This window comes from Ischnura elegans, chromosome 9 (assembly GCF_921293095.1).
Source record: "Ischnura elegans chromosome 9, ioIscEleg1.1, whole genome shotgun sequence".
Lineage (NCBI taxonomy): Eukaryota > Metazoa > Arthropoda > Insecta > Odonata > Coenagrionidae > Ischnura > Ischnura elegans.
In genome coordinates this window covers 49,436,524-49,458,226 of record NC_060254.1, presented here as the reverse complement: position 1 = coordinate 49,458,226, position 21,703 = coordinate 49,436,524, and the positions used below count along the sequence as shown (strand labels likewise).

General features: G+C 38.9%; 1 protein-coding gene across 2 annotated transcripts in view; it reads right to left on the bottom strand.

Annotated features, from left to right (window-relative positions):
• LOC124165658 (lachesin-like) overlaps positions 1-21,703 on the bottom strand; it is a 411,583-nt gene that overhangs the window by 169,389 nt on the left and 220,491 nt on the right. For both annotated transcript variants that reach the window (XM_046543134.1, XM_046543135.1), the window contains exon 2: positions 21,526-21,632. In XM_046543134.1, the coding sequence (XP_046399090.1) occupies positions 21,526-21,632 (107 nt within the window). The remainder of the gene's footprint in view (positions 1-21,525; positions 21,633-21,703) is intronic.

Below are 21,703 nucleotides of genomic sequence, written 5' to 3'. Positions count from 1 at the left end.
ATTACGGCCGTGGTTAGAGGCGAGAAAGGCCGTTAAAGGGTGGAGAGAAGCCAGAGAGAGAGAGAGACGGAGAGATGAGGGATAAGAGAGCGACCAGGGCGACCGCTTGCAGCGAGATATCGTGTCTCAAGGTGCGGATAGGGACGGCCCAGGAATAAATAAGAGGGAATGGGACATTTGGCAATGAGGCCGAGGGAAGAAGGGCTGGTTTACGTAAATATAAAGTGAAGATGAATTAGGTATCAAGGAGGTAAGTTAATGGAATTATTCCATGTATGTATAACGTACCAAACAAAGTATCTTAAAGAATTATAAAAAATGACGTTTAAACAGTGGAGGACAATTATATGGGGTCCCTTTTTATGGTGATCCAGGAAGCAAAAGGAGTTTTTAAATTGAGTAATGGAAATTTAAATTTAAACACATTCATCCACACATATTCCACGAATTTTGCTGTCAACAAAGTAAGGAATTGAAAAAAATGAATTAACATTTGAAACAATTATGTAAACAACCCATTTAAGACCGAATTATTCACTAATTTCATTTTATCCTAACTTCCCTTGCAAACGAGTCATCAGTAATCACTTTTCCTTGCTACAACCCCTGCACTTGTAGACCAATGTAAGACTTATTCCTAAGTACCTCCACCGTGGTATTCGTGTCCACTCCGTTCTCTTTTTTTGGACACCCTCTAATTGCCTCTCACTCTGGAGAAGCATTCACATCTTTTTCGCAAACCCACAAACAAACTACCCAAAAACTCTCGTTCCTTAAATTATTTCCCACTCCTTCCTTCCTTTGAATAGAGCTATTGGTCTCTTTCTGGAAGACGCAAACGTTTTACACTTAATTTCTATCATCTAAATTATTTTATCAAGGTAGTCTTCTTTATTATCTTGTGCGATACTTTATGTTATAAAGCTAATATAAAATATAATGTAAACAGTTTAGCGAGATAATGAAGTGTTTCATATTAATTTGTATTATTTTTGCGTTGTCCCCTGATTACTCCAAAGATCAACGATTTTCAAATCTGCGGTATCTTGAAATTGTATCACGAAGTTGAGATGCACTCTCTTTCCTTAATAATTATGATAATTATTAAGGAAATTATAATTTTATGTCAGTTTAATACGCATTAACATAGCACTTTTTAGCGTGGCAAAATAAATTTTCGTATAATTTTGAAACTCTCAAGATAAGCTATTAACATACCTGCTATATCTTGAAATAGCACCACAAAATTAAAAGCAATCTCCTCACTTAATAATTTGATGTAAGTCCAATATACATTACGCAGCATGCACTGAACCTACAAATTACGAGAGGGGTGAGCAACTATACTCCCCTGGCCCGCAGGGGTCTCTTGCTACCTTTTCCGACGAGAGCCTCTTACTCAGCCTTCAATTCCTTTTTCTCATTTCCAACTTCCCCTTCGCACGCCATCCAACCACCCACCAGTCTTCCCAAAATCCTCTAGGGGGCGCTTCGTCTCGGCGTCATAAAAACGGGAGACCTCTTCACCGTCTCCGACCTCCTTATCTCCAACCGACCGCAGCCCCTGCTTCGAACCCTCACGATCCTCCTTCCCCACCATTCACTCCTGCTGAATTCCCTCTCCTCCCTTCATCTTACGCAGGTACCTACCTTCACTCTCATTTGTCTCACTCATCCACTTTCCTCGGAGGAACCTCGTCACATTTTTGTCTTCCCCTTTTCTTGAGCTACGTCCTCATTTTTTCAGCATGCTTCACATACGTCCTACAACCTTCCTTCTAACCTCCAAACCTCGCTCATCCTCCTATTTCCTTCCTCCCTAAAATTTCTTCAATTCGTTAAATTCCTAGCGCTAATTACGGCGCGTTCACTCCAATGAGAGCTCTTTAGAATTTCTAGGGCCAAGTTCTCTAGTGGCATAAATTTTATTCCAGAGATACCTACTCAAACACATTAGATTGTGCTAGATTATTTATATTTTTAATTTATTGGAAAATATTTTCATTGCCTTAAATAAAATTCAAGCGCATCACTTCAAAGTTTGAAGCACAATACCATTATAAATTAGTGAAAATAAATTGCTACACATATTTGAAGCAAAGTTATAAACCCATGCATGAGGTGCTTTTTCAAAGTTGGTGTTAACATATAATATACAAATTTTATATTATAAATTGAAACCAGGTCAAGCAAAAATTAATCTGTCGCTATTTATTCTATTTGGTTTCAACTAGCTGAATTTACAGGGTAATAAAACAATTACTCAGTGTGGGGAAAATTAACTTGGAATACATATGAGATATCACAGGCAGACCTTGTAAATGTAGAGAATTTAAGTGAGCCAGTTAGTTGCACAAGTGACTTCACTATATTTACTAGACCAGCTGCACCAGCAAAGAGCTTTGAATAAATGATTAAATTTTACGCTAAAGTCGCCAATCTTTGCCAACAAATATAAAGAGAAAACTACGTCTAAGATTATTGCATATAAAAATAATTGTCATGTGAATTCATTTCCCCGCAGGAAACGATGCACCAGATGTCGTAAGAAAGTCGGCAAAAGGTGTCTCAACCAATTAAATAGGGTTTGGAACGAACTCGATTTTTAATTAATAACGCCTATATAATGATGACCTTTCCTGAACTTAGAGATAAATTTACCAATGACCTATTGAAAGGTTAGACACTGGTGATATATGACAAAGGCGAAAGGGGTTGCGACACCTCCTTGCCCGTTTGGGATAACCCCTGATGATCCTGTGTTCCCTGAGGCCGCCTATCATGGTCCGTAGTCAACCTTTGACCCACTATCGACGTCACCAACCCCATCTTTTGCCTTAACAGTCTTTTTTCCCTTTCTTACACAGGCTGATCCCTCTGAGCAAAACAGACCATCCCCGTTGATAGCGCCGACTTCCATGCCTTGCTCAAGTAAAACTAAGGTGCTTTGTCGGAGTTCTTGGACGGTGCTGACGTTTATATACGCAATAATATAAAAAATGTGGTGCCTTTGGTTTCAGCAGTTTGGTCGTTTTCCCAGGTACCTTCCCTTTAATTATATTTTGAATTTAATTCCAGAAATACTCAAATGCACTAAGTTGTGTTAGATTATTTACGTAATTAATTTATTTGGAAATTTTCATTTCATTGCCTGAGATAAAATTCAAGCTCATTACTAAATATTTTACTCAAAATACCGGCTGAAAATAAATTGCTCAAAATATTTGTAGTAAATTTAAATACACATGTAAAAGGTGCTTTTTTTTAAATTTTGTGTCACGATACAATACGAATTTTATATTGAAACCGTATATTTTACATAAATTTTAATTGTTTGTGATAAAATTCGAGAACATTACTTCAAAATTTCACACACAATACCAGGAAAAATGACTGAATCTAGCACCTCAAAAGACGAGTTTAGTCTTTTTTGATTTCAATATGCTAACTTAGTTTATTGTATTCAATGGGAACTATCGTGTCAATTCCTATATTGAGCGGCAAACCTTCTTTTAAGTTGATTTTCTTCTTTCAAAGTAAAAAAAAAAAATGGCTGAATGGGTAAAAATTTGTTTCATAATTACTTTACCCTATATCTAACTTATTCTTTTCTTCAGGGATGGAGAGATGGTTTAATGTACGACGCCAATTGCGTACCACAAACATGAGGTATAAAGCTACGGATAATCTGCACAACTCTATCAAGATTATTCGCAAAAAAAGGACACATTCACTTCCATCCGCAGACTTCCTTTAATGAATTGCGATTTTGGGCCTCCGTCCTCTATCTAGCTATTTCTTAGGTAACCAAGGACTAATTTCTTTGCTCACACGGAATTCTCGAGGGAATAAAAATAAAAATACAGAATTTTTACAAATTGTCTATTTTTGAAAATAGTGTAGACCCTACTTATAAATAAATGAACATTCTATGGTCGTTAAAAAGTGGATATGAATGGAATCCCCAATGCCTTATTCTTTAATGGGGACAGGAAGGTTAAGGATAAGGACTTTGGAAGGTCCGTAAAGACGTCAATGGAATGAGGTACTACAATTTAAAGCACAAAAACATAAACGTACAAGATCACAATTAGCAGAGCTGCCAAGGGAACAAATTTTCGCGTAGTTCTCAAGCACTCATTGTAGATTTATTTCCTTAGAGCAAGTCCACGAGGAGCATGACTATGTTAAAATCTTTAATTTCATTGCATTAGCGCAATTTATTAGCCTATTTTATTAGTGAGAGTGGGACACTAGAGTATGCAAAACCTTCGTAAAACTTGTATGCTTGTGACAATACACTACACTTGTGGCCTACACGGAAATTTGTTGCCATGGAAAATATTCTACGTGAGTCAATGAACTTGCACATTTTTATGCGTTCTTTTTAATATTTTTGGTTTAAAATCATTGTAGTTCATTCCATTTATGACCTTGATAATTTCTCAAACCCCTAATCCTTTCCCTTCCCCATTTCTCCGCACAGTGAAGGGTACGACACTGGAGAATTCATTTCTTTCAATACAGTACTATTTGTGGCGTAATTCCCGTGAGAATGAGAGGTGATTGTTGAACTAGAAGGGGTTTACCACATGAGGAGTTGTGTGGAATTCACCGAGTTTATCTTAATTATTTGATCATAGAGGTAGGTTGCATAGTAACTAATTTTTACCGTAGCTCAAATTCGTAAAAGTTCAAACTTTTGATGATATCTTCTCCGGCCTGGCACCGGGTAGAGCTGTTTAAGGCCTGTTTATTAAAAGATTTTATCAATAGTATTCACCGGGAAAGCCTACGATCTTTCCTAAAGCTTCACATTTCGTACCCTTACTCTGCTCTCACTAGAGAATGAAACAGATTCAACACAATGTTTCGTGACCCTCACTCGCGAGAGAGGGCACTCCGCGGCTTCATTCGCAGAAAGGGAAAAAGGGCGCTAAAATGTGGGGAGCGTAATGCACAAATAATGTCGGGGAAACATGGGCCATTAGAAAGCTGGGATGGGGCGTGTAGGGGTGAGAGATTTAGAGGCTGATGAGAGTTGAGGGTGGAGAAAGGGAGTGGGGGAAGTGAGATTGTGGGATGCTAAAAGGGGAAAACTTGCATGGGAGAGCTTGGTTAAGGGGCATGGGGTTGGAGAAATAGGAAAGGGAATACCTAAGGTGATGGCGTTGATGTTATAGTATTTGGAGGAGATGACCAACAACTAAGGCACCATAGGAGAGAGTATGGAAGGAAGGCAGCAGAGAAACCCGGCGTCGGCATTAGCCGGCTATTAACGAGAGGCGCCCAGGGGACTATGACGTATAACGGATCATTCGACGGACGGAAAGCTGCACTTGTAGTGCCCACCACCAAGAACTTAAGCAGCGACCTCTGAAAATTCTCTTCCACCGTTGGGATTCGAATCCGAGCCCACCGAGTGGGAGGCCAATACTCGAGCCTCCACACCAGTGGCGTAACTAGGAATATGCTTTGGGAGGGGCTGTGGAGGACTGAGGGCCTGAGTGGGCCTTGGGGGTATGAGGGGGATAAATCCCGGGCCCCAAAGCATCAGGGAAAAAATATTCAAAATATTTTCTAGTTTTGACGCATAAAAATTGCATCTGCTCAAAGTTAAATTTTACATTCATAAAGGGGGGCACCACCCCCCCCCTCCCAGGAAACCAGGAAACAGGAGTCGAAGAATTTTTTTGAAAAATGACACGCGTAGAAATACATTTTAAATCAATTGATCCTTAAAATTTAATTGAAAACAGATGCAGTCATTATATCTCAAAACTAGAGAATAGTTTAAAACATTTTTCTCAAAACCAGACAATAGTTTTAAACATTTTTTTTATCTCTCTGAGGTTTTGGGGGAGATATATCACCCTCATCCCCCCTCATTGTAACGCCGCTGCTCCACACCTACCTGATCCCCTTAGAGTGATGTTAAAAGGGGAAAACTTGCCCGGGATTAGGTGGGAGAGCTCGGTTAAGGGCCGCGGGGTTGGGGAGAAAGGAATGGGAGTGACCAAAGTGACGGAGTTGATGCGAAACGAGGCAGACTATATAAGAGGCTGGAGAGTAATGAGACGAGGGAAAATGCGATTGGGGGATGAAAGCGAAGAGGCTGGTGGATGAAATGGGATGCATCGTCCTAAAGGGTGAGCAAAGGGAAGAGTTTGATGGAGAGAATGGGTTGGGAAAAATGTCTCGGAAAATTGAAGTTAAGGAACGGGAAAATTCTTGTAGGGCAGTGGGCACATTCCTTGACCTAATGGAGAATGTGTGGCTGAGATAACTTCGTAAATCCTGATGACAGACGAGAGAACTTTGAAACTGTGTATTGCCCCTCCTGCCAAACACCTTAGAGGTGGCTCCCAGAGTGTAATGTAGATGTAATTGTATTGATTATACAGACAGCCAGAGGGAGGTAGGCTCAAGTGGATGCGTTTGAAAAGCATTGGGAGGAAAATTGCATGAGGTTTATCCGCAAGAAGACCTATTACTACTTATTGCTGAAAAAAAAACTTCATATGAAGTTTTTAAAGAGTTACAAGCAAGACTTTAAGGCTAAGGATAAATTTAAGATGTGCTTAAACTTGAGCTGATGGAGCAGTCTTACCAGTCAGGCAGCACCGCGAAGGAAAGCTGATACAAGCATGGGCGTAAGAAAGATAATATTTGAATAAAGGATTAGTTCAAGAACAGTGGTGAGGATTTAATGAGAGAATCGATGCGCAAGAATTTAAAGAAAAGGCCGAGTGAAGAGTCTGATCTGGAGTGTAGCGTGCTATGGTGCGGATAAATAATGCAGATACTCGTGATGGAGGACAAGGAAATATTGGAGATCTTCGAGATGTGTGTATGCTAAGTATTGGATATTGTGAAGTGGACAGGGAAGAGGATGAACGAAGAAGCGCTGGACATGGTGGCTTAAGAGGGAGAGATTCTAGATGAGAGTCGGAGTAGATAAAAGGTTTGGATGGAGGGAGTAGGGGACGGTGGTGTACTTAGGGCATAGTGTAGGAACACTGGGAACTATCGGCAAGCGCTCTGACCTAGGGCCTTTAAAGTAAGCTATTACGTGAAAGATGCGCTAGAGAGTAGCATATGTCAATTTGAGTTCATTTGGGTTATATTTACAAAGAAGGCGCTATTTTGAAGTTTTTGACGGTGAAAAGTAAATATTTTTAGTTGAATATCGAAATGCTTTACTAAATATCTATCACACCAGCAGTGGTTATGGTAGCACAGGTGAAATTGACATATAATGATGAGTAGTATAAGCTACTTATGTGGTATTTTAGATGCAATATTGGCCTGAAAAATCAGCCGGAATTCAAAATGGCTACCTCTTGTACCAAGGAACACAAGCACATGATGTGCCTAGTAACATGTTTTCATAGGAGATATCTGCTAAATATACAATCAAATACGTTATCAGTGGATTTAAGACTCCTGGAAATTTCCCTCTGGATCGTGGTGTATTCACAGACGACGACTTTATGCCACCATATGTTAGTAATCGGCCCCTTCAACGCAAGATATCTGTTCTTGTTCTTGAAAGGAGTTACATTTTGAAATTGAGTTTTAACTAACTACATTCATTTTCTTTATATAGGTAGTGGTCCGAGGTACATGAACATGATGTACTTAGGAACAATTGCACACTTTTGGAAGTTCTAATTAGATCCATTAATAGTTAAGGTACAAACATAAAACCGAAAACTTACGTGAAGTAATCCTGATGAATTGAATTGCTACTATTAGACTGAATCTTCAGTAAATCAATTGTGATTTATATAAAAAAGTTGAAAACATGTTCCTTGGTACAACACTCTCCCCTGCTCCGTGGGGAGCAGGTTTTTAAAATAGCATCAGGAGGATGTATGTAAAGTAAGCAAGAGAGAGGAGATAGAGAATAGGATTTATAGGCAGAACGAACGGAAGTAATGGAAGGAAGGCCTTATCGTGAACTGAAGAGAGAAGTCCAAATTGAGATGGGGTACAAGCCTGGGTAATCTGCAAAATGCTCCAACTAAATCTACTTAAACTGGTAGATACTTTAAGAGTATGTTAGGAACATGAACAGAAGACGGAGTGGGTGGATGGTGAAATTTTAGGTTGATGACCACCGTGTGGCAATTAGCTTAAAAGGTAGGAGAACGACCAGGAAACGTTCGTAAGTCGTTCTACATTGGAACTGAGGTCTTTAGAGCCCAGAGCCGGAGAACGGTGATGGTAAGTCGTCCAGTCTTTCCGAGCGATTTCTGGCCAACGGCGGATGCGGTGTACAAGTCTCTGGGGAGCATAAGCCGCAGAGGAAGATGGGAAGGAAGTGGCCCCGCGTCGTTGACGAAAGGCCGAGGATTGAAAGGATTATTACGGAGAAGAATTACGGTGAGGTACAAAAGGGATGGCTGGATGGAAACGTTTTCAGAGGGGATGCAGTCATTTGCTCTCGCGTAAAATTAGAGTAGATAAGCAAAATTCAACTGATTAACTATAAAAAGATAAGGTAGACTGCCGTAGAAATTACTGAAAAACATCGTCTTTACATATAAAAATATTACGATTTTTTTCTAGCCGATTAATTTCTCTAATACTGACCACTGAATACGTCAGGAAACATTGGATTTCCATTTAAATACAGGACATAATCACTTTAGATTTACTCCAAGGTGTCAGATAGTATTCACTATCGCATGACTCCAGTGAAGATAGAAAGGCTGAAATTAAATCAAAATTAAATTAGGTTAAAGTTACTTGAATCCATGAAATTAACTTCTATTTTTTCCGACTTCTTCTAACTTAGCCCTCCAAATCAATTTAAATCATTGGAAATGTTGGAGGCTAATAATAAATTTAAATAAGAAATAATAATGGGAGATACGTTTTAAACACGGGGAAGTAAATTTAAACATGGGGAGTTTTTATTTCTTTCAAAATATTTTAGGTTACATATCCTATGGGTTGACAACACACAAGAGCCTTTTGTTAGTGCCAATTCAATACATGGTAAACCTTAAAAACAGGGTAATTTCTAACTGAACCTGATTTTGAAGCATAGTAGCCGGAAATAGAAATGATGCCCCATATTCCATGCTGTTATCTCACATCAAGTATATCGGGTGATATCCGCAACTACGTCGTACCCATTTAGTTTTTATTTATCACTCCTTTTAGCTAGTACAGAATTTAATCTCAAGGGATTGAAATATGGCTTCGTTCGTAATTTTTTTCATGACAATCTTCCACGATTTTGAGCCTAAAAATATCAATTTTTCACACCAAGGCTTCCGCCGAGTCTCGTAGTGAGAATGACTTATTTTTCCAGTCTTTCCACAAACAAAGTGGGCCTAAGGAAGCTAGTCGGGATGTTGTCCAAATATTATCCAGGGATATGGATAATCATCATCATCATTAATTACCAAGTCTCGGACTAAGATTCGAGCAAATTCATACTGGATAATCTCGGCAACATAAGAACCTACCACGTAAACCATAAGAAGGTACTAGCCAAGATCATGGCGGACTGTTCGCTTATAATGATAATTAACGTTAATTTGCATGCGCAATATCTTAGAAATGTTAAAACTATTGACGCGCATGTGTTGGAAGAGTAAAACTTACTGAAAGTTAGAAAAAAATTCGCAGAAGCCCTGAAAGAAAACGAATAACCTTTAACGAACTTCAGGAGTAATTTCAACGAGGTCTTAAAAATTCTGGCATGGCTGCATCAACACGTTCTTCCTTAAAGGCACTCCTTTCAAAATAAGTCCTTCCCTTGAACAAATTTTCTGCAAGACTTCCCCTTCCAACCCCTCCCCTCTTCCTCCAAACGCCTCGCACCCCACTTCCGTCGCTTAGCAGCAGCCGCTTCAACGAGGAAATTACCACAGCAGTCCCTCGGACAGTATATCCTCGCCGGGTTGTCCCCGGAACTTCGGGTAATCGCTTCGGGAGCTCCTTCTGGGGGGACCCTTGCTCTCCCTTCCGAACCCCCCCACCAAAAGACTTCTGCTTTCCCCCTCCGGCTCGTCTCAAGGGATAAGAGGGCGTGTGTGGCGAGACTAAAGACGAGGCAAGGGATGAGTCAGTATATGTATCGACTTGGTACACCGTTACCACCAGGAGTTGGAGTGATGTGAATATATTTCACTCTTTAGTATGAAAACAATACTTAGGATAGGTATTGATAATGATACCCATTTACTATACCCAATTTACTCGTTAAACCAATTGATATTTATATATTTAGTTAAAGATATTATTTTTGTCAATTTTGGTACATATCCTTTACCCACTATTTATAAACGAATTCAAGGAAGATTATTGTATAATGATGGTAACCTCAAGGTAGGTCCGCCTTTTAGGCTATCTAAAGCTTCTTACACCTATTATGTGTTTTTGTTTGTAATTAGTATGGAGAGATAAATATTACAATAAAGATCATCGGAGTATGGCATTAATGAAAAAATCTCTGATAACAAATTTTACATGAATGTGAATTTATGAATGTTTTTGATTTCGAAAGATATTTTTTTTCCACGGAATTGGCATTATTGAAATAATTTGAGCGACAGTGATTCATTCAAAAATTGTCAACAAGCAATTTTTGTACAACTGCTGCTTCCTTTGGAGACAAACAAATTTTTATGGACAGCACTTCATTAAGCAATTATCTATGTACGCAGTCATGCGCACGGGTGATAAGGTATTTCATCTATGGACGAAATGCGTAATAAAAAATATTAATCTTTGCCGGGATTCGAATTCGCATGTCCCAATTGTCGGTCAGTCACCAGTTACACCACCAAGCCATTCCTTAGCAAGCACAACTTTCCTTGAATGTGGGCTTGAGACGCTTATTACGTGTTGGGTAGGTAAACCCAGTCTGAGGTTAACATTGGAAGAATATGGCTTGGTGGTGTAACTGGTAGCATACTTGATCTGAAATCGGAGGATCTGAAATCGAATCCCGGCTGGGCAAAATAGTTTTTCCATGGCGAATTGCATTATTTGTTTATAAAATATTTAGATTCAAGCGTAATGGAGTGGAATTTTCCTATATTGAAATAAATACTTGCAGTTTACCACGACTAAAAAAATTATTACAACCAAGGTTTCGTTGTTACTACATCAAAGTCTTGAAGGTAATATAGTTACACGGAAACCTTGGCCGTAATAAATTTTATAATCGTGAAAAATTGCAAGTCCTTGGTGTAAATAACCTTTCATGAATTACGTCTTACAACGTACTTCCTCGGCTTACGTGCCGTTGCAGACAACAGGCAGTGGTTAGGGACTCCTAGTAAGAAATCAGCTCGGAGCGAAGGGTACGCTTGGTATGGACGCCTACTTAGTAATCAGAGTCCTTCCTCAGGAAGAGAAGCAGCCGTGGGGAGAACTCAAGGGGTTGCGTTGGAAGGGAAGTGAAACATGACGCCAGCCACCGACCCCAGGAGCATAATACGAAGGGTTGCTAAGGGCATTAGGATCAGCCAAGTGCCATTGCCTTAATGAAGTGAAAAGGAGGATGACTCCACAGAACACCTTTAGAAATCCAATGCTGTTTAATGGTGGCGTGAGAATACGTTTGACTAAAAGACTGATTTTTAGTGTAGCCTACTAACTTATGCGTTCCATAATGCAAGCTTCTGAATTTTCCCAGTATTTCTAACAGGTCGTTTCGCATGCTCTAGCATCATAGGTAGATTGCCTCCATGAGTAGTTCCATCCATGCAAAGGCATGTCTTGCTTTTGAATGGATGTTGAAGTACCATTTGTTATAATATGCAACATTTTTATTACCATGTGGTGTGCAGGATCCTTTGCATGCTGCATGATGGAGAATGATCACCTCTTGCCAAACACCGTAGAGGTGGCTCTTACGAAATCATGAAATACTGTAGTTCTGCTCAAGGTAATGCATTTTAGTCAAAGCCAGAGTTGAAAAACTTAAAATCTCGAATAACATTACATGTTTTTAATTTTATTGTGTGAACTCATTTCTGCATGTTTCACTCCTTAATGAATAGCATTCATTTGCCTATGCTCCATATTTTTTAAGAATTAATGCACAGTGATGCAATGAAGGATATTTATGGATATATAGTTACTCCAATAGCTGAGAATCACATCCATATTTACAGAAGTTCAAAATTCGTATTAGGAAAGGTAACGTTACTGCTTATTCCAGACTCGATTCTTTTGAGAATGGAAGTAAATAAAAAGTCCCTTTGGGTTCTAAATCGGTTTCCTGTGACGTAATCCTAGTACGATAGATTTATTGCGCCTTTTGTTGAATGCGGCGAAGCAGAAAAAAGAAAACATAGAATGTAGCGGGGATCAACCGTAGTACTTGGAAGCAGAAACGCAAGTGAAATAAAAAAACACTTTGTGTCCGTAGTTTGATGATTCAAATATACTAGGAAGGAAAGATCTCAAAGCATTTCACGGAAATTCAAACTCCTTTTTCCACTAGCTCAGGATCTAAATCCTCCTCCAACAGCGCTATTAGAATTTCCCATCTTTTTGAAGAGAACCTAATCGATTTGGCACAGAGATATATGCATTACGAAAAAAAGAATGCTTTTAAATCGGGGTGATTGGGAACAAAATGAAACAAAAAAGCATCGAAAAAGAGACGGACTGAACTGAATCACTTCCTTTGCCTGCGGGATTGTTCCTTTAACATTCAGATATTTTGCTTAATTGGTCGTAATGGTCCGGAGCTGGCCCATCAACCCCTGGAATTGGGAGGAAGGAAATCTAAGTTGTGCCAATGAAGGAGGGGAGGGGGAAGTGAGTGAATGACGTAGAGAGAGAAACGGGGAAATACGAGGAGAGAGTTAGTTAAGGAAGGAGGGAGAGAAAGTGGCGACCCGAAGGCCATCTCCAGGAGTGGAGGATCATTACCCATCCCTCCGAGAAATGCCACCATATCCGTCTTAATAAAAGGGGCAGGGAGTGCATCCACGAAAACGAACCCCTATTAACTCCTGCATTTTTTTCAGCAGAACTTACCCACCTCGCGATAACCCAGAGAGAGCCCGAAAACTCACTTCCTTACCCTCCGTGGAGTAATGAAACTAATCCTTAATCACCGGATCATTAGCCAAGTTGAGAAGGGCGTGAGGAGAGGTTTTGAGTGGTGGGGGAGTGTGAGCTAATGTTACCGAGGGTGGAGTGGGGGAAGGAAACGTGGAATCAGAGATACGGTTTGCGTTGGGCGAGTTGGATCCTGAGAAGAAGATTCTGGGATTTCGTTTCTCACACCGCATCATCTACCATTACGCGAAATCAAGCAAGTCGCCTGAAGAATGAGTAGAATTCCACCCTACCATGCACTTGCCTACAATAGACGCTACCACATTTAAAACCTTGTCTCGATCAATAAAGTTAGAGACGTCACTCGCAAGGACGATTTATTGTATTTATTTATTTTTCCATTGATCGAACCTAACGTGGATTTTCTATAATATTTGCTAACCGTTACTGAGTTTTGTCTTTGTATGAATGTAGACGTATGTGTGGTTAATATGCGTCATAATTTTATGACCGCGTGACTTACATGTGGGGATCCAAGTACATGCTGCATGCTAATGATTGATCGCGGACTGCCAAACACACTATAGGTGGCTCGCAGAGTATTATTTAGTCGATTTACATGTTACGCAATTTACTTGAGCACTTCGCGGAAGGGGTAAGCTTTCACGAAGCTTTCGTCATTCAATCCGCTACCTGCCGCAGCATTAAGGCTCAGCATTGCATCACAAACTAAGGACGTGAAAGAAAAGGTAACTAGTTATCAAGTAAAAAGAAAATCAATGTTACTTAATTAAATAAAGAGTGTTTATTTCTATATCGGCGAATTATATTGTAAACTTTTATTGCTCCCAGGAAGTGGGATGTTTTCATGGTGGGTAAAATTCAGGTTAATTACCACGGGAAGAAATCCCTCCTCTGAGAATCGAACCACAGACATTTGGCTTTCTCAATAACTGCGCAATCAATCACGCTATCCGGGTTACATAATTATTCCAGTGTTCTCAGTGTTAGACAGAGATCAGGACCCAAGGGGGGTCCTCTGAGGGTTACAACGCACCAGGCCCGGGAACCAAGTCAGAGACTTATACGCCCGCGTTCCCGGGAAGGGGTTTGGATGGGAGGGAAAAAGGAAAGAGGCTCCGCAGTGATAGGACCCTGACGGTGCCTCTGGGAGAGGGATAGGGTTGGAAGAGAGGAACGAAGTGACCAGGGCCCAGTAAATAGCAAAACCCGGTATCGCCCATTAACGTGCCAACGATTTTGGAGAATTTTTTTATAAATAAGGAAAACCCATCGATCAGATCGTTGGATTCTCAGTGTTAGACAAGAGGCACCAATACAAAAGGTCCGTGGTTCAATTCCCAGTGTAGGGAATTTTTACAATATCTCCCAGGAATAATGAATTTATGAGCCCTTTTGTTCGCCAAGGTAATATTCTTAATTACCTTATATTACGTGATATTTCGAGACCTGCTGGGTGAACGGCGATGAAATATGCATGACGAAAAGATACACCTGGACCGGGAAAAAGTACGCGGACCTATGGATTTCCGAGCCACTCGCAAACCACTATCCAGGTTCCCGGTACACTTTCAATGTGGAATCGATTCGATTTGTGGTTCGATTCCCTGTACAGGGGAATTTTTTCTCATAGCAATTCATATATAAGTACCTAACTAGCAGGCCACCCGGCGTTGCTCGAGAGGGATAGTAATCAGAGCATTGGGAAACTTGGAATCAATCCATTGTCGTCGGATTTTCAGGTTTTCACTTCGCGCGAGTCAAGATGTGTGCCTAGAGGTGTGCCTACCCGGCAGGATGTTGAACCGCAGAAGTTGTATGACGTGATTTAAGAAATAATAATGAGACAACAACACAAAGAGAGCATAGGACGCAATCTACAGTAGCACTACATGGTTTGGGAGCATGAGATTCAGCTATGTTCTGACTTTGGTCGCAATCTATGCAGCCGCATGGAAACGCATAGTGGACAAACAAACAGATATCCTCTTTTATAAATCGATGGCTATGTTCTAACGACATGTGTCTCAAAATTTGACCGGTTTGAGACATATATATTAAACAAAGTGTAATGTCATGTAAAAAATAAAATTGAAGCATAAAATAACTCTTGGTTATGCAAATGTATGCTTCATTTTCAGTTTTATGAATTTTTGGTTTTCAATTTCCGAGTACTATTAAAAACATAAATCGTTTCTTTTGATCTCCCGAAGAGTTGCTATTCTTGAGATACGTGTTGTTAGATCCAAGACATCGACAGATGAATATTATGTATTGCCCTATGTATTGTAGTATGTGGGGGCTCTCGGTATATCAAACCCACTCGCCTGCGACCACATTTCTCCCACTACTCAGTCTTTATTAGTATTGTAGTGATATATCCACAGGTTTAATAAAATAATAAACACTTTTCCTGTTTCAGACATAAACTGTTATCTTCATTATGTACAATGCACAATGGCTCAGGTGTGTGGCGGACTTTATGTCCGAAGCTTGCTGTCTATTTTCATAATATCTATCTTCTGGGATCGATAAGATCGGAGACCTATTTAGGCGATCGATTATTGATTCCATTCCGTGCCCAAGAAGTGGAGGGATAATTGATAATCAACATTGGTAGAGACTCACCCATAACATAAACCCTTTTTTTTCATGAAACTAATTACATTATTTGATATCCATCTACCTATGCATGTTCTTTGTCCACATTATCTAGCAACTGTTTATGCTTGGTCTTTCCATGTCACCTCTTGCGAAGTATGGAATAAATTGTCATGCGATGAAAAAGATCAACAAATGCTAGTCTATTCAAAAAGAAATACAATACAATATTGCTTCATGTGAATCAAATATTGTAAGTTAAATTTTTTTAATTATACCGGGACTAACCACGGGGATAACTTTTATGGGAGTCACCCGCAATGCACAAATTGTCGAAAATCCACAGAGAAAAAATCATTCACCTTGACCAGGATTCGAACCCGGATCCCCCAATTTCCAGTCGAGTGCTTTAAATTTACACAGGTACCTTAACTGGCTAAAACATTTGACTGAAAATCGGGGGATCCGGGTTCGAATCCTAGTCAAGGCGAATGATTATTTCTTTATTGTGAGTTAACTGAAAATTCTGCTACATTTTTAAGAAAAGTAGATGTTTTTCATGTAAATTCATACGCTTGCCATGCTAATAACCATATTTTTTGCTATATTTTGTAATATATTAAGTCGCATTCGGTGTCATCGATGTTAATTATAAAGCTTCATAATGTATGTCATATTTTTGACTCCATTATATTTATGATCATGTACGTTCCTACGGGACACAATTGTCCCGGGATAATTATTTTCATTTTCTGTCTCTATTTCCTACTTTTGTAAGCGGGGAATCTCGGCATATTCCACCCACGCTTGTAACCACATTCCTCCAACTGTTCAGTCTCGCTTCTCCCCTTCTCCCACACATCTACATCAACCCTCATCCACAGTCATATATCTCATGATTCATCCCTCTTACCCCTCCATCCAGACGTTTCCTCTCCCTTCCTTCGTCTTCAACCTCCCTTCCCCACCCCAACTATATCCTCCTACTCCGAGGCTTTCCGCCAGATTGAACACGTATCCGACTCGGAAAACTTGTTGCTCCCTCCCCATATGGTCTTGGCGCAGGATCTCTTGAGGAAATGAATGAGATAAGCATTTAATCCCACCAAAACGCGTGTCCTGAAGGAAAATTCTCCAAAAGGAATTTAATTAGCCTTAATTATCTGATGCGATGTTAGTTGCAACTTCATCGAAAGGAAGAATCGGCTGAAGCTGGGAGACAAAAAGTTTCAAAAAGTTTTCTTACCGTAATCAATGGGAGATGTGTCACAATAATGTATTAAGTAGCAATGTGGGTAAATTTTTCTCGGGATTCCCACCGGGTTAATGATTTTATAACGGCCAACGTTTCAAGTACCGTCTCGGCACTCATCATCAGGGCTGAATATTGATTTATTAAAACATTTACCCGGTGGGAATCCCGAGAAAAGTTTACCCACATTATTCGCCGGGAAAGCATAAAATCATATTTTAAGTAGCAATGATTTCTAAAATTTTTAAATTTGTTAAATTACGTTCAATTCCAAAATACACTAATAGGATATTAATCTTATCCGTCAAGAGTCTGCCATATGCCAATAAACTACCACAAATTAAACAATTCACAATTGATATAATGAGGTTAATGATGGTAATTGGTTTCTTGGAGTTCAAGTGGTGCTAAGTTGGATATCAATGTATTCAAAACAGACGCGTACATTTTTTAAATATTACGTTGGTATATTACTACCTGTAAAATACACATTTATTTCATATAAAAGTAATTTCTCTCAGAAAATACTCTGAAAAAGTTATTATTTCACTTCAAAATTTGCAAAATTCCAACTACAGCGTATGAAAGTAATTTCTCTCAGAAAATACTCTGAAAAAGTTATTATTTCACTGCAAAATTTGCAAAATTCCAACTACAGCGTATGGTTGAATGCCGGTTCCAATATAACCGTTCCAAGAGTTGGCCCGTCTTCATCTCTTAAAATGTTTTCACCATTATGATTGTTTGAAAATATATGCTAAATGCGACGACTTTGTCGTAAGTGCTGACACTCCGTAGGTTAATATCTATAAATAAAGGATAAAAAATGTAAAAAATAAGTTCCCTATGCATTTCAATTAAGAAAACCACAAAGAATATTATTCCCGAATATCTTGTAAATATTAAGCCATTCTGTCGCATTCTACGTATTTTATAAAAAATAAATGTATGAATTAAACAACTAATAACTTAATTTCGCTCTTAATTTAGTTTTATCACCCAAGTTTCCAATTAATCATTTTCTTAAAATTGAAGGAAATACGATTGTTTTGGCTCAAATGAATACTTAAGGGACTGGCAATTAACATGCTTCATGCACTGAGTTTGATGCATGAATCAAGACTCTACATTAATGTGCAATCCTTGTTTGCGTCATCCCATTCACTTGGCATAGTGCCTCATCAACGGCGTCCACTAAGTTCGAACCAGACGATAAACCAACGCAAAGACGGCAGTTCCGAAAACAATCCCTTTTCCACATACCCCGACTCTTACAAGGAGTTCAAGCGTTAAAGGGTTCCATTTTGGCGGCGTCACAACGAGGTCTTAGGCCAAACAATGTTTCCGCCCACAGTGGGTCCGGGACTGCGACAAAATGGTCGAAGGTGCTACTTGTTGGATTGTAAACTCTCCTCGGGTTAATCGGGATTCTGGAGAGGAGTGCATTATAACTCGAGGACAAGCACTTCTCAAGTCAACCAAGGTAATTACCTCGCGCAATTTGGCGCCAAACCTTCTCCTCGCCTTGCGTCGCCTACATACACCAACACACCACTGTTTTCTGGCCTTCCTTTTGCTCATCTCAGATACGAAAACAATATCCATATTCTTATTGAGTGTCAAATTTTTACATGAATTTCTCTCGCGATCATTAGGTTCAAAAAGATTGCCTTATTTCACATTCACATTATTGTTGTTTAGGAACACTGATTCAACTCGGGAAAATAGAAAAGAAAAAAATCATATTAATTCCACATTTACACAAATTTACCGACCATAATTTTGGCATTTACGTCCTTAAAAACATAGGAAGAAAATGATGATGGCAAAGTGTTGAATCTATGGTCAGTTATGAAGTTTCAGAGCTGAATGTACAAAAAAATTAATTCCTTTCCACTGTATAGTGGTTCCACTGGTTATGACGCAAACGTAAGACACGTTACGAAGAAACGTCAGTGGATGTTACGAAGGATAATCTTGCTGTATTGCATGCTAACATTGCATGGAACGTATTTTAATTCCTTTCGTTCGGGCATATATAAATACGCTATTATCATAAAAGGTATGCTTCATTTTCCGTACATTCATCTATTCTCCAACTCCAAACTAATTATGGCGAAATGTTCATTTGTTTGTTTACATGATTTTCATACAGGACCTTATACCAGTCTCTTGTCAAAACGATATTAAACTTGCTGAAGGATTCAGTGCTTTTCAGGCAAATTTTTCGAATTGCGAATGAACTCTTCGGAGAATATTTTCTTATTCTTCATTACTTAGAGAGTATTATTTAGCATTGTCCACCAACGAAAGTTTTTACTTACTTCCAGTTTTGTGGGAGAAACCAGCAGTACTCTAGAATATTTCCACGCTCACCTGGTAACATTGCAAGTAATGAATTTTAATGTAGAGAGTTAAGAATAATCGAAAAAGTTGCAATCGCTTGGTAATTTCTGCTTATGAAATATTTTTAATAAAATAGCTAAGAGTACAATGTGGGAAATAACGGTATCAACCCTTGAGCAGCATGAAATCATAATTTGAGTATTATTTTTATGAGGCTAGAATGTAATTATGTGAGCTGTTGTTGCAAATAGCACACTTTCAGTGCACATACCTACCTAATAATCTCTGTAACATGAGCTAGGCACGATGCTGTGCAATATTTGGAGGATACTTTAACAAGCGGACTTTACATCGCCATTCCTGGAGTTACTGCTTTGGGTTGCGAATCTAATATTCTACTTGAGGTTAATGGAGCAAAGCCAGGAACGAAATTGCCGTAAAACCTTGGCTGACCCACTTCGTCATACGCTTCAACGAGATTAACTTGGTGGTAAATGTAACGACGGTCGTCTACGTTATGGACCTAAATAAACTGTTGGGTAAGATATAGAGAGTTTTGAGATGACTGTGTGCCAGTTTTTTGCGCTATCACAAAGGTCATGATATCTTTCGGCGCTGCATGAGACCTACTAATGGAAGGTAATTTTTTATTCAGTAAAACATCAATTTTTCAGCCTATTTGAAGATCGTAAATGCATTCTCATTAAAATTTTATACGTTTCGACGCATTCAAAGCTTTACTAAAAGAGGCACTAACTCTGCTTATGAGTCTCACGCATCTTCAATGACAGGGTTTTAAGAGCTCCACCCCATAATTTAAGAGCTCAAACAGCCCCAGGTTACTGCCGAAATTAGGTTACTCACTGATTTATGCTCGATGATTCGAGGAATCCAATGAAAATGAAGCATTTTCCGAAATTCACCAATAAGAGCGCGCAGTGCGCACTAAGTCTTCAATTTCAATGGGTCAATAATACAACTTGGAAAACAATACCTGAGCCAATAAAAACCTACCGATATTTATACAACATTTATTTTGCATTCAGCACATCTTGTATGTACAAAGAATTTTGAAATTTTTTAATGACTTCGATATATTCTGTTTTCTCACCACTGACTCACTCAAATGGAGACGATAATGGTGATGAAGATGATATTGGTAATAGAAGAGCAACAATCAAACAAGAAGTGATATAATTTATTTGATCCTTGTGCTTGAGATTGTATGCTATGATATTAGGCAATAGGCCATAGAGACTTAGTAAAGTAACAAATTGTAGAAATTTAAAGACATACTGTGCCCACAGAATAACCGTTCAAGAAACCGATGTCACATGTAAGTTCTTTTGGTTTGTAATCCCACAAAAATAATTGCATGCTTTTCAAAGTTTAAACTTTCCTAGGACCACACCATTAATACTTTCTTTCCGATTGTTTATGGCTAAGGGAATGTATAATAAATCAAGTTGAAATCATCATCAAAACGTTTTACCATAATGTGTATTTTTTGAGTGTGCTTAACATTTTAAGTAAAAGACAGTAATGATACAGTTTTGTATGCTGTCTAATCTTACACAATTTAACTGAGTTACAATGATTCTAATCAAAAACAGCTAAAAATACAGAGGATATAGTATAAAAATGACAATCTTATAGAATAATGAGCAAAAATGCAGCAATTTATAAACTGAGAAGAAAAAATTTACAGAAATAAATGCTAATTCTCCTTTGTGTGTATTGCCAAGTTCATACGAATGAAAATTTGTCACTAGGGAATATTCTTTCAGAAAAATTTTCTTTGGGAGTCAGAAATTATTGCGAACTCACACATAGAACTCATAAAGTGGATGAGTAGGGATTAAATTTAATCTTTGAGCCATTTATACGTATAAAAATTATTATGAATATTAAAACGTTATACCTATGCTTTAAACGAAGCAATGGTTTTGCCATCAGGAAACGGTTAATCTAAGAAAAACCTTTTATTTTAAAGTATAATTTTCCAAGATATCATGAAATGAATAGTATAACATCTCCACGGAATAGCCCTATATGCCTTCCTATAATATGAAGCAGCCAATTAGCATTGTATCATTTCATATTGAAACAAATATGATGATTAATAATGAATCGGAAGGAATGTTTCTTTCAAGATCCTCCTTTACCGTAAAAAAATAGGTGTTTTAATTTTCTTATAGGTTCTTTCTAGATCGGACGATAACTGCTTTTTGGAGATGGTTTCTTTTCCTAAAATTGCATCTTACCTTGTACGTGCCGAGGTGTTCGACGACGCAGGGCAGCGAGGCATCCCGGCCCACGGCTACCGTCACGTTCGGAATGGGCTCCGCGAAGCGGGGTTCCTCCGACAGGGCTAGAAGAAAGAAGAATAGACAGATTACTCATCGCTGGATTCAACATGGGAGACACGACGAACGAATTCGT